The sequence below is a fragment of the Lepisma saccharinum genome, chromosome 18 (assembly GCF_977018435.1).
Source record: "Lepisma saccharinum chromosome 18, izLepSacc3.1, whole genome shotgun sequence".
Taxonomy (NCBI): Eukaryota; Metazoa; Arthropoda; class Insecta; order Zygentoma; family Lepismatidae; genus Lepisma; species Lepisma saccharinum.
In genome coordinates, this window is record NC_139246.1 from 19,311,150 (window position 1) to 19,325,939 (window position 14,790).

The window sequence follows — 14,790 nt, forward strand, 5'->3', positions numbered from 1 at the left end:
AGTCTCACTCTCCGCCACTGAGCCTTGGGTGTCGGTGTGTGTATTCTGTATTTCCCTTCGAACAGCACCGAGCTTCCGTTGATCATCGTGAAGCAAAGTGTTGTGCTTCTGTGAACATGCTCTGCAATTGCCTGATTTACAGTCTCTGCTTCGATGTGGCTTCAAACAGTTCCAACACAACTTGTTTTCACACACACACTGTCTCCTTTGATGTACATTTGCACTGAGAAAACCTGGGCATGCATACAGAAAATGAGAAGGCTGTTGTTTACAATACAAACATGTATTTGAAGAAGAAGCCAAATATGAGTGTGACTGCTGTGTAGTTTTGTTTTGTTTGGTCCTTGTGTCACTGAATTTATTATACCTAGGTGTCTGGCTTACTTGCGGTTTGATAGTTTCTAGTGCTTGACATTTATGCTCCAGAAACATAAAGAATTCTGAGAGTGGTGGGAAGTCTTGCTCAGTGTGAGTTAATTCCCAATCACATCTTGTTTGTCTAATTGAGATAGGAAGTGCTGCAATAATACTACATCCTCTAAAGGTTGCGACAACTGTAATGCCTTTAATGCCGAAATATTGCTAGTAATGGTATTTGCAAAGTGACGCAAATCTGATGCATTTTCCCTACTGAGTGAATGTGCAAGAGTTCCTTTATGTGTGTTGCCACTATGAGCTTCTTGTGTTCATAGCGCTGAACTAGCTGTTCCCAAGCTATTGTGGTTGCCTTCAGTGATTGGCAAATTCTGTATTAAGCGTAGTGCCTGACCCTTCACAGCTGATTTCAAATAATGGAATTTCTGAATTGCAGATAAGGTGTTATTATTGTGCACTAAGGCTACAAATGTATGCAAAAACCCTAACCATTTGTCGTAACTACCATCAAAAGTAGGAAGAGAAATCGAAGGTAGCTTGAGCTGGTTGTCTTTATTTGTAAATTTCTGATCAGCTGATTCTTGACCCTGATTATTTATTGCAGTATGTTTAGAAATTATGTTCTGCATTTGAACCTTTATTTGAAAGTACAACTCTTCAACTTCAATTCGGTAAGTTTCATGTTCTTGTGACTCGTAGTCTTAGAGTTTCAGCTTTGTTTGCACTTCATTGAATTTTACCCAAACATCTGATAAATACAGAGCACGGCATTTCACCTCCTCAATATTTTGAGTTTCCTCAAAGTTCTGAATGAATTCTAACAAACATGTAAGTTGCCCCTTTACAACTCTGCGATTTCTTCCGTGCTTCTTGATTCATTGTAAAAGAAAGGAAAAGAAACAAGAGGGAAGGAATTGAGCTTGCGTGGATGTTGTGTTAGCAGAAATGACTGACCTTTGTACAGCTGATTGCTGCTCCTGACTCCAGACGTCAACAAGGCTGCTCGGAGCTCCGTTGTTGATAGTGGCTGCAACACGAGAAGAATTGCTGGCCACGACGAAATGAACTGCGCGCAAAATGTGCCACGCCCGAAATGTTCACTTGACCTTCTCAGTTCCTTTACTGAGAAATATACGTATGCTGCTATGTTCAATGTATGTAATACACAATAATGCTGCTGTTCACTGTGTGTAATACTAACCGAATGTACCGAGTGTGTTCTTGAAGCGACACATACATAACTATACTGCAATGACTGTTTTTCACATCACAAACTACGCACTTGATAACGTCCACAATGGCATCCGTCCGCACGGAGGACCATAAATGTTTGCGATTGCAGTTTCACCATACTGATTTTTATACGAATGCAGTAGACGTCTTTTCTTGTAAATGCTATATTTGAGAAATACACATGATTACATACACAAACTAACAAGTACAACTAGATTGTGTTCCCGCAACACACACGCACGTCTTGGTAGAATGTTCCACTGCTGCCGACTGAGACTGTCTTGAGGCAGTGTTGCCCACTAAAATACATTGATTAATGATTAAAACCTGAACAGCATCAGATCTCATCGTCGCTGTTTTCTGGCTTTCGTGACCGGAGCCGCTACTTCTTTAAAAGTAGCTTCACAATTGTTTTCACAATGCTGGGTCGTTGCCGAAATTTTGGGGGCTCCCAACGAGAATCGAACCCAGGACCGCTCTCACCAAAGGCGAGAGTGCTAACCACTTGGCTACGCAAGAGTCCAAACAAGAGAATTAGACCTGCTTTATGTATAAATGTATCCTGGACTCTCAGCCAGTATAATCTTGTGGGCCTCGTGTTGTCTTCCCTATGTGTTTGTCCCTTCATCAATCTTGTCTTTCCACCATTTACCCTCATTTTCACAATTAGCTAAAGGTGCGGAAAAATAAAGTAAAATAAACTAAATCAACCAATCATCATTGTGATAGCAAAATAAATTGACCAAAAGTATAATTTCTTGACTTCTTGACCTGCTTGCTGATTTCCTTATTTTTTCTTGACTTTCATGTCTGGTAGACACCCTGAATAACTTTGGTCTCTCTACCCCTGCTTTACAATCAAAATATTGAATAAGAATGGGAAACACCTTGTTCCCTCCAAGGTAAGAAATTCAGCTCAGGCATAGAACAATGACAACTTCAGAAAGTGGCCCCAAAACTTTCTTCATTAATTGTTCCAGTATTTCCGTTAGTCCTCTAGCAGGACAAACTTTTTTCTTCTTTTTGGGCAATGACTGAATCAATAAATTTCACTATTGAGTTTGGGAGCGAAATCCATAGACTTGTAACTTTCATGATTTATCTTTCTTCAACTGAAACACACATTCCTTAATTTGTGACGCTCAAAATGTAGGTCATTTATGATATTTTTAAAATTCCTCCCGGACACCAGTTGTAAGGCTAAAATGTCCGGATGCTGGATGTAAGGTTAAAATATAGGACATGCCCGGGAAAAACTGGACATCTGGTTACCCTAGACCTGGTATGGAATTCGTATGAAAATGCCATGGATACTTTTTTAATTCCTGTTTTGGCTCCTTTTAAATTTATTTACCCTATGTGTAGAGTAATTTGTAATATCTATTGCATTAAGAAAAATGTGCTAAAATCACGTGTGTGTTACATAATCTCAATTAGGAATTAGTTTTTCATTGCTGGATTCTAAAATCTAAGATGCTCTCAAACCCAGCCTGAACAATAACCAGCGAACATTGCTTTTTGCAGTCAGAACGTATCACTACTGTTTCCAATATGTGAATTTATTTGGAGTTTTTTCTGTACCAATTGGTACTTCATACTGGTTTTACCACAGAGAAGTAGGAAGGATGGGGGTATTTCCCCATCTGGTTACTTTGAAAGAAGTTCTGGAAATTCCCCTTTACTGGAAAATTTTCACAGACTGGAAATAGACCACTGACATTCATCTCGGATCCCTACTGCAGCGCACATTCTGCCAGTTGTGCCCAAGTGTACAGTACCAACCTGATGTATGCGACATTAGTTTTAAAAAGGCAGCATGGGGGAGTATATGCAAGGGGAAAGGGGGAGGTAAATGACTCTATATCTCTTCTCCTTTCCTGCCTTGGCTTTGCTTAGCAGCATCTCTGATGGCTTTGTCATCTGTTGGGCAATACAGCCTGCAATATCATTATCCATTATAAAAAAAGTTGCACCAGAGTACCATCTGCCATGAAGTGAAAAACCACAAAACCAGCAGAATAATAAACATCTGAAATAATTCTTGAAGCTTGAAACCAGCTACATCAAGAATTCTTATTCTGAAAATCAGGATTAGCAGAACATCCAGGAGGGACCATAGAATTGACAACAACCAAGATCATCAATAAGTCATCCAATTACTGGGACCAAACCATCAAAGAAGCAATAGCCATCCACGGGGAAAGTAAAACCTCAACAGGAACACGGGACTCGAACTGTCTGGTTAGAAATAGTCGACTGGGGGAGTGGATGTTGGAGAGAAGGCACCTGATTGGCCTACAACCTACACCGGACCCCTCCCACACCAAATACATAAAACCTCACCCTGACACATCTCTGCACTTTGAGTGACGTTAGCTCTCAGAAGCCCCTATCCAGAAATCACCTGGTTGATCCCAAAAAAATCTTCATCAATGAACTTCTGGTTTTCCTCCGTGCATTGTGTGCTGGATTGGTGGCGAAGCCTGTTCAGTGGTGAGATTGAAAGTCTTACCATTTAAGTTCCTATATTCAAATCCCATCCCAGCCTGGGTGTGTTCATTCATCAATTTTATCTAATTACTCACCCTCATTGCGATTAGCAAAAAAAGATAAAAAGTGAACTAAACAAATACAGAGGCTGTTCAGCGTATATGTGACCAAACGAGATTCCTTCCCCCGGCACTCAGAATTAACTCACCCAACCTTGGTCGGGCATGTTTGCGAGTGTAGTGTGTGAGCTGTAAAAGAGTGGTAGTGTTTTCTCACTGGGCCAAAAATCCCGCCCAAACTGAGCCACTTTTGGGAGGAGTACGTTGTATAACTTTTCCAAGCGTTTGCATTTTCTGGCTGGGTCGAAAATGCTGCCAAAACTGAGTTGCTTTTGGGAAGGTTATGTTGTAGCCCTTTATGATGCAAAGTTCAGTGTGTCAATGATCAGGAAGTAGTGTAAGAGCATGGATTGTGATGTTCGTTTGACTTGATTCAAGAATGTGATCGGCAAGTATAAGGATTGCATGGCCCCAGCATTCGGTTCTCCAACAAAGGGGACGAGAACACGGCCGTGCACACAAGCCACCACCAGTATGCAGGTGCAAGGTGCGGTTAACAGTTTCCAAAGACATAGTTAGATAGATGATTCGCCATCTGTCTTTGGGTCGGTGGATTCTCTTGCATGGCCATTCTGCGAAGTTTCGCCTGCATACTGGTGGTGGCTTGTGTGCACAGCCATGTTCTAGTCCCCTTTGTTGGAGTGTCCGAGCGCTGGGGCCATGCAATCCTTATACTTGCCGATCACATTCTTGAATAAAGTCAAACGAACGTCACAATCCTTGCTCTTACACTACTTCCTGATCATTGACACACTGAATTTTGCATCATAAAGGGCTACAACATAACCTTCCCAAAAGCAACTGTTTTGGCAGCATTTTTGGCCCAGCCAGAAAATGCAAACGCTTGGAAAAGTTATACAACGTACTCCTCCCAAAAGTGGCTCAGTTTGGGCGGGATTTTCGGCCCAGTGAGAAAACACTACCACTCTTTTACAGCTCACACACTACATTCGCAAACATGCCCGACCAAGGTTGGGTGAGTTAATTCTGAGTGCAGGGGAAAGGAATCACGTTTGGTCACATATACATATATAACATATAACATGTTTTATATATACATATATAACAGCCTCTGTATATTCTGTTAATTTTACTGTAGATAAACTAAGGGTATAGTAAAAGCAGGTGGCCAGAAGAACAAGTCCTCTCCCCAACAGACAAAATAGATCTTGTTAACTAGCTTTTACCACAAAGGTGATATTTTGGGTGTAATAAATGCACTCTTACAAGCATCAAAGGTGGAACTAACTTACAACCTCTACGATATATAATTTGAACCGCTCTGGGGGTAAAACACATTGATACTTTGGTCATTGAGTTACAAAGTAAAACAAGTCATCAGTCAATTGCCATGTCATGCAATTTGTATTGGGCTCATTGAGCCCTATTGAAATTGGTAAACACAACATGAAAACAATTTATGTATAGTAGGGATGGGCCAATATGATACTGATAACCGATATTCTACCGATCCGATATAAAGTTAGAAATGGTTCTTGAAGAACGTGAAAGATTCCTTGACCTTCATAAATGTGTGTTTCGAGGTGACTTCATGGCAAAAGAAGTTGCATATTTAGAAAGTAGGGCATGGTGATTATCCATAAAAATTATAACAAAATGGCAGAATCTTGCACTAAATTATAAGATTTTTATCGATATATATGATCGGTAAAATAATTGATAATCCTGCCGATAAACCGATATGCCTAAATTGGTCGATACAGATTAATCGGTCCCATCTCTAATGTATAGTATAGCTTGCAATAACCTTTCTGCTTAATAAACTCAATAATGTTTTTACCCCCGAGCTGTGGTATAAATTCATTTATACTTCAAAATTGTATATTTTTTTCTTAAGACTCTTATTAGGCTTCAGGTTCAGCCTCCCACAACCCTACAGAGATAAACATGCATTACTACTGCTACTGTACTAGCATTAACAAGTAAATTTCATAGTACCTTTAACACAAATCCTTGTGCAGTCCCTACCATCATCCTTTTGCAGTTCATGAACAATTCTCTTTGTAGAAGTTTTCATGTTAGGTAATTTCTTCACTTCACAACTCAATAGGGACTTGATGCTTTGAGCTTTACTTTCTTTTGTTTCAAACACTTTTTTTTTCAGGCACAAATGCCAAAAACGTCTCTTATCAGTTATTTTGAATCAGTTCAAGGGCACTTAAATAAAAGACATTGTTCATTTAAGTAGAAAAATAAGTTTAATAACATTTGATAATTTGCTAGCAATCTTTGCCAGGAAACTTTTGGAGTCATGGGTGACCCTGCAACTGCTATGAGAGATCCAATATTCTACCGCTGGCATGCATTCATAGATGACCTGTTCAGAGAATTTAAAAATACATTACCACGATACACTACACAACAGGTATGTATATAAATCTAGACATAGGTGATTTTATATCCATTACGATACCTTGTGCTGCAAATAAATTCATATAATCTTTATATATGCATTTGTAAAGAATGAAATTGAAATAAAGTACAGTTTGGATACTATGTGCAGATTTTTTAAATATTAATCATGATGCTTGTTTTGAAAATGTTCAACTGGGGTAACTTTGAATAATAAGAATAATGAATTTAAATTATAGGTCCAGTCCCAATTAGCCTGTCTGAGCATAAAAAGAACAGACAAAATTAATCAATCTCTGTCCTGTGCACATCATAATTATATATAAAAAATGATGCATAAGGAATTTGGTAACAGCATGTTTGGAGCATCATGCAAAGAAGAAAATATGGAAAAATTCACGATATCAATTTTATGCTATTAACAAGTTACAATAATTCTAAAATTTTTGTTATAACCTACTGTTTTAAGTGTGTGTCCAAGGAGGCAATGGAGGGACTCCCCTGCAGTCCGAAAGTCAAATGCAGGAAACCATGACAAAACTACAATTTTGAAAGTACTTGCCACATTACAGACTTGATGTTTATTATAGTCTTGTCAATGTTGGCAGCTGAATATGAAACTAGAATAAGCCACTGCTATTGGCCAGTTAATGATCACTGATCAATCAGTAGTGATAAATGAAAAAAAAATAATCCAAAAATATTAATGTCCTAAATTACACAATTGCAGTATTTACATTTATATCTGCAACTGTTGTATGCTGTTTTAATATACAGGTCTAATTTATTTTTCAGTTGAACTTTCCTGGGATCAGGGTATTGTCTGTGGAGATACAGACTCCAAATATGGCAAAGAATCTATTGACTACCTTCTGGCAGCAGAACGACATAGACCTCTCTCGTGGATTGGACTTCACACCCCGAGGCTCTGTATTTGCCAGACTGACTCAATTACAGCACTCTCCTTTCTCCTACAGAATTCAGGTAAATGTTTTCAAAGTACTTCAAGGACAATCACTTTATATATATTCAATACTGCACAAATAAATTCTGATCTGCAAAATAAGCATCTGTATACAAAGTGAAACAAATTGCTTCTTCTCCTATTAATAAAGCTCTTCAGTATTTTTGCATTATAATATTCTTGACACTAGGTCTGGTAAGTGTGGTGGACGTTACAGTGGAGTTGTATGGAAGATCCAAAACAATGACATACAAATGTGAATTAACCTGGAAAGATGGCTAAATAGAGCATGAAATTTTAATACACAAAAATGAGCCAATTTATTTAAAATATCTACATCCTCACACCAGATAGTCAACTTCTTATACTCTATCCCAGGAATATCTGGAGCAAGGCTGCACATAACTGTAGAGATGGGGAGAAAGCGGGTGGGTGAAGTGAATATGCTGATCCAAACAGCTGGTAGCTGCAGTCGCTTTTCCCCTCAACGCAATCCTGTTCCCTTACTTAAGAGATCCTAGGACAGAGTATAATGGAATAGATTAATAATCGGTACTCTTATTGGTATCTGCCAATATAGGCATATCTGTGTATCAGTAAAATTACAGATTATACCAATCAAATATATTATAAATGTCTTACAATTAAGTGCAAACTTCTGTCTTTTTGTTATAAATTTTATGAATAATCTCCATGCCTTAATTTTTTTTAAAGTTAATGTCTAAATATGTAACTTCTTTTGAACTACACTCACTTGGAAACAAACATTTATTAAGGAGGTCAATGAACCATTCAGGTTCTTCAAGACCTATTTGGAATTTTATATGGGATCGATATAATATCGGTTAATTTTACATCTGTACTTTATCAGTATCGGTCAATCCTTAATATATACCATATAGTTTTCATTTTAATCTGCAAACCATACAAAAAAAAAAATGGAACTTATTTTCTCAAGGAAAGATTCTATCAACACTTGCTGTAAATGAATTTTTGTTCCTACAAGAGACCAAACAAATTTCTCGTATCTCTTTATCTTAATGTCAAACACATTAGATAAAAATATCAAAAATTACAAAAACTAAAACCTACTATTAAAGTAAAGTTCTGCTGTTAAGTCATACTGAACATAAAATCAATTTTTACTGAAACAACCTACTAGTGGAAAACTTCCGCTACGTGTTTGACAAACACATCATGCCCTCCCCTTTCTTACCTCTGGCTGGTACCTGTCAGACACATTACAAAACCAAATTGTCATAGAGTAATGGTAGGGGGGATATAATTATGATGGTATCATAATGACTACCATCATAATGTGAAAAATAAAATAATTCTGACACTGGAAATCTACGATTTAAGTACGTATTTGGTAGTTTATATTTATAGAAAATTAATTTGCATCACTTTGGCTTTGTTCTAGTTGAAGTACGTATGTAAACTTCAAACATTTAAAATATTTTTATATCTCAGCGATGTAATTTGGTATGTGATGTATCAAGAATGTGCTTACCGTAAATTGCCAATTTATGCAAAATCGCACATGTGTTTGGTTTCAACCGGTTTTACTTGCTCATTCATAAGTATATGGATACGAACATGTATTTAATATGTATTACTAACACGTACAAACCATTTAAGATAAGTTTTGGCAGAATTTCGATGATAAAGTTACTATTTGTTAAAATGAGCGCCTTGAAGAGTAATCCTAAAGTTGTGAAGTAATCCTAAAATTGTGAAACATAGCCAACTCACATAAAGGGAAAAATCTAAGTTGTGCGTAAATAACCTTTTTCCCACCAAAATTGTAAAACTTAAAATAACTGAAAAAGGTAAAAAGAAAATACGTAAACATGTGATAGAATATTGTAATATATGTTTTATTGTATCTAATTTATTTTACAAGCATTTTCATGCATAATATCTGTACAATTCTATATTTGTCACTCGAAAAATTATAACAAGTTTGTATTCTGTGCTTAAAGTTGTAACAGTGTGAGTTTTGATACACTGCTTCATCTAAAAGATCACCGACGACGAGTATGGAGTCGCTAAATATTTCGGAGACCTAAATTGGAAATATTTTATATAAAACAACAAGATTTGTCCAGGAAATGTGACAAAAATGTTACAAAAAGAACAGTAACGGTTTTTCGATCTTCAGAAAGGCCGTGAAGAACCTTAAAAGTGAATAGGACATTAAAAAGTGACCGGTCGTAAGGACGTTAAATGGCAGCCATCTTGTGTTCATGACGAACCTACAGATAAGTATTTATCGACATGCATGTAGCTACAAAATGCAAAGGCCTAATTTATTAATATGAATAATTGTCTACACTGAAATTGAAATATCCATTGAACTTACAAATATACATTATTGTCTTCGTTTTTACTTCGTGACAATCGAGCGTTTCGTGCCGATTTTCTCGTAAAAATCTTCGCAGGAATGAAATTATTTCTACGTGGTAATAAATTGACTTAATGTGATTAACGTGAAGAAAAACCTGTAATGTGTAAAATGTTATCGTAATGCAATGTTTATGTTTCATTATATAAATGAGTGTGTACTGAATTTATGTACGAACTTTTTAAACTCAGTTGTTTAATTTTGTTTAAATACATCGTTCGTTAACACTTGATTTTGGTAATTTTCCTTATATTTTCAAAAGGGAATACAATTATTGTGCCAGTAATTTTAAAACATATAAAATTTTAAACTTGAATTTCTCGTAACTTATGATGTAAAGATTTAAAACCATTTTCATTATTTATTTTTAAAAAATGACCACGACTGTGTTATTCAGTAAGCCGAGGAAAAATGTCGTATTAAGGGTCATATAATCTTATGCGCAAGAGAAAACTGTGCAAAAAGTTATGTGCTATTCCCTATTCCTGCATGAGGTTGTGATTATTTAAAACTATTTCAGGTGGAAAACAACAATAGTAACCAGCTGCAAGGGACTGTCAGGATTTTCATGGCCCCTAAAGTTGATGAACGTGGACAACCATTTTTGTTCAGAGATCAGAAGAATCTCATGATTGAACTGGACAAATTCACCGTAACATGTAAGTCAATAAAGATACAAATCGTATAAAGGTAAAGGTAAAGTGTTCCCCTGTGCATAGCACCACGCCATGAAGGCGTATAGGGGGTGTGGGGGTAACGCCCCACACTTTCTTGATCCGGTCGTGGGTGGGGGTGATGTGATCAGCATCACGCCCCTGACTGCCTTTACCCCCCAGGGTTTCCCCCAGGTACCCATGTTATTCGACGCTGGTGGGCGCCGGGGCCACTTCCACCGTTAGAAAAGTTCCCGGATTTGAACCGGCCGGGGATCGAACCCGAGACCTTGAGCATGGTAGTCAGACACGTTACCGACTGAGCCAATAAAAATTAGTAGAAAACAGAAATCAGTCCAACTTGTATATTCAACTACAGTTTGGGAACAAGCATTGAATTTTCAACTTTGGAGGGTAGATTACTGCTCTTCTCCCCATTATTGGACAAAAATACAAAACTGAAAAGTATAGAAGTTAGTTAACATTTTAATTTGTGCTTTCAAACTATAACTGAACATAAAGTGATAGGAAAGACTGCTTACAAGTAGAGATGAGTGGATACTAATATATTTGCATTAGCTGATGACAACAGTATCAGTTTGAATCTAATCATAGTTACCAGCTGATTATCCTAAGAATTATGCAAAATGCATAAATTTCATTAGTTTTGCACACATGTGGGAATAATAGATTGATTAAATGACAACTATTTTATTAATCCGATATATGATATCTGAAAATATGAATATTCTGCCATAAGACTCTGGTGTATTTATTAGGTATAGTTGCAACAGAATAATCAAAATTTTTAAATTTTCTGCGCTACTTAAAATTGTTACAATGTTCAAGTATTGGTATTGGTGAGAATTAGTATGAGCATAAATATCATTTTAGTCCTACTCAAAAGAATAATTCAATAGTTACATCACCAATGGAAATGCATATTGAAAAACTTGACTGCATATTTACTGTACACAATTTGGAGGCTCTTGTCTATGCACTAGATAAGTTGCCATGGTTTATATCTGTGAAAATACTTTGGGACACTGTTGGGGTGGAGTGGTAATCATAGTGCAGTGTCTCCTATATTCAAATCCTGGTAAGGGTAACACTAATGTTTTATGAACTGGGAAAGGTATGGATGTTTCATTTTCTTAATTTGTTTTATAATTTCTCATTGTGGATTAAAATACGTTAAGAAAACTCTCTAAATGTGTTAAGTATTTTCCCTCTATTTTTTACCCATTTAGTGTGGTTTTTAAATGTTTTGCATGGTTGAAAAAACCTGGAAACAGGGAAAAGACTAATTTTTGAACAACCACTTGCACACATCCTCCCTCTTATTTTCTTGTTGTGGAATGGTAGTTATTCGAATGTTAATGAAATGTTTTAAAGGGGTTGAGTCAATAACACTTTGAACAGATACTAATACTTGAAAACTGTAGTTCAGAATATTTATAAATATTCTAATGGAACTACATACCATAGAAATGTCCCATAGTTATGCTTTAAAATATTTGTAATTTCACATGAAAAAATCATTTAATTTCGCAAACCATTTCTCCCTCAGTGTTCTGAAAATAATTAATTTTGCAGTCTCGATGGATAAATTCAAATTGATACATTCCAATACCACTGGTATTGACCAATACTGATACATCGGTATTGGTACCAGCTCAGCCATAGTTAAAATTACACAAATAAGGTATGAAATTGCCAATCTCTTGTGAAAACCATTAGCATCTAGTGCTTGTGATATGAGACTTAGAAATATAAGCTATGAAAATTGTGAGGAGTTAAAATGATTCTATGAAGAATGTATATCTTTCAGTGAGAAACAATCCCAAAGTGACAACCATCCAACGAGGGTCAGATCAGTCATCTGTCACCATCCCGTTCGAGAGAACCTTCAGAGACCTGGAATCTCGTCCCACAGATGCCTCGCAGGAGGAGCGGTTCAACTACTGTGGCTGTGGATGGCCTCAGCACATGCTCATTCCAAAGGGTACCGAGGGAGGGTTTGACTGTGAGCTGTTCGTCATGATATCCAACTGGGAGGATGACAAGGTGAGTGTAGGGTATACACAGGTTTCCTCCCCCATACCAAAGTGTGTCTGGCAAGAAAAGTAAATATTCACCCTTTCCATGGATGATTTCACCCCCTCCCCATCTGAATATTGTGAAACTATCTCTATAAACCACAATTATCCAGAAAAAGTTAACAATATTTGAATATTTGTTGGCAAAAAATCAGTAAAATCGGTAATATATCGCTAGTAATGAATTTAATACCAGAATATCATAGAATAGGAAATGTACACCACTGCAAGCTTTGTAATGAGTTAGCAGGCTGTTTTTGTAACATCATACGTAGACATCCAACAATTTGAATGGTACTTCATATTTTGGAGCTTAGGGGGAACTAAATTTGCAGGAATTTATATGCATCACTTGGTACTGAAAACTTGAAATGAAGGAGTCCAAAATTGTGTGCATGCTACCATAAATTTATAAATTTTAGCAGCTAGATACATTAGTCTGGTATTGAATTTGAGTAAAATTTGTTATTTGAAGATAGTGGTAAAAAAAATCCTAAGCTGCATGCATTTCAGTTCCTGTGTATTGAGTGGAGATTGGACAGATTAATCAATACCCTAACATTACCTGAAGCCATGGTGGTCTAGTCGGTAAGGTGTCTGACTACCATATGGGAGACCGGGTTAAACTCGCAAGATGGGTGATCTCGGGTGGAATTTTCCAACCTTGTCCCTGTATAAAGCAGCTCTGTGGTTCACCCTGCCTAAGTTAATATGGAGGGGGGTAAAGGTGCCAAGAGCATGGTGCTGTACCCTCCATCTCCCGCAATGTGCCTTCACGACACAGTGCAATGTGCATGGAGAAATACACTTTACCTACCAGCATCTGCTGGTATGGGATATCGGTCAGGGTATCAATTTATGGGTAAAGTTAATCCATTTTGTTACGGATCTGATATATCTGTCATGCAAAATTTTGCCATTTTGTTATTGTTTAAGTATTAAAAACATTCATATTCACTAGTTTTGCAAAATTATAGTTTAAATATAGTTTGATTTTCAAAGAGAAACTCATTGCAGTCACTGTTATACATATACATTGTGCAGGTTAATGAACCATTCGTTCTCGAAGTAGCTTTTGCAATTATATCTGATTGGTAGAATATCAGTTAGATATAATTTTATAGTAATACTGGGGTTGAGCCAATATCACTTTGATTATGTACAGTTACTAGTACTGATACTTTGAAATTGAAATAAAGTAATTTGGAATATTTATACATTTTAACGTATACAGAATTTCTCTCCAAAATATTTATAATTCCAATACAATTTCTCCCCACAATGCTGTTAGGAAAATAATGAAAATTAGGTATTTAGGCTCTATGAAAGTGCCACGTAACATTTGTTGTGCACCTCTCAAGATTGGTCTCATCCTGATACTTTTATTACCAGCAAATTATACGAAAATGTCAGTGACGAAGTGTAACATTCTTATGTAGTCATCGCAAGATTTGCCAAACGTCAGGGTCGATCTTTCAACACAGGGGGAGGGGTCACAATATTTCTCTGCGATAAACTCCAAGGTCATTGCCAATTCAATGTAAAAGCTCATACCACAGACCTTACAACTGCAAAAGATACATAATTCTATCCCATATGACTAGGATTATTAAATATGATGGAAACTGAAATGCAAACACCTAAATTGTCGCATTTAAAGGTAAGAATAATCAGCTTTTTAGGCCAGTTTTTAGTTTTCTTTCATACCCGGTGGAGGCACATAGTGGTTCTGATTCCACTTTAAACTGTAGGTCCAGTCCCGATTAGCCTTACTGTGTATAAAGTGGACTTAAAACACCAAATACGAATTGTGTGGACCTCAGCTTCGAGGTGAGATAAGCGTCACAGAGCTCTGCTTCATTTTGTCAACGTGCAATGTGTTTGGGACTTATTTAAGCTCCCCGGCAGGTGAAGGGAAGCGTAGTGGTGAGTGTCCCATTTTTTCACACCAGACGTGACTGGAGCACGGTGACTCTTACCTCACCTCAAAGCTGAGGTCCACGCGAACCATGGTTTGCCGCCAATTGTGTTTTTTCCTCTTAACAAGTGTAAAGTACATTAGAGTGGTGTACCCAGG

The 14,790-nt window shown here is 37.0% G+C and overlaps 2 protein-coding genes across 2 annotated transcripts in view; one reads left to right on the forward strand and one right to left on the reverse strand.

Annotated features, from left to right (window-relative positions):
• LOC146002435 (phenoloxidase 1-like) overlaps nucleotides 1-14,790 on the forward strand; it is a 55,159-nt gene that overhangs the window by 38,735 nt on the left and 1,634 nt on the right. The window contains exons 9-12 of the mRNA XM_083140261.1: nucleotides 6,475-6,603; nucleotides 7,386-7,574; nucleotides 10,482-10,620; nucleotides 12,446-12,681. Coding sequence (XP_082996387.1) covers nucleotides 6,475-6,603; nucleotides 7,386-7,574; nucleotides 10,482-10,620; nucleotides 12,446-12,681 — 693 coding nt within the window. The remainder of the gene's footprint in view (nucleotides 1-6,474; nucleotides 6,604-7,385; nucleotides 7,575-10,481; nucleotides 10,621-12,445; nucleotides 12,682-14,790) is intronic.
• Nucleotides 6,386-14,790, reverse strand: part of Pex12 (peroxisomal biogenesis factor 12) — a 48,662-nt gene continuing 40,257 nt past the window's right edge. Inside the window, exon 8 of the mRNA XM_083140262.1 lies at nucleotides 6,386-6,555. The gene's annotated coding sequence lies outside the window, so the exon portion shown is untranslated. The remainder of the gene's footprint in view (nucleotides 6,556-14,790) is intronic.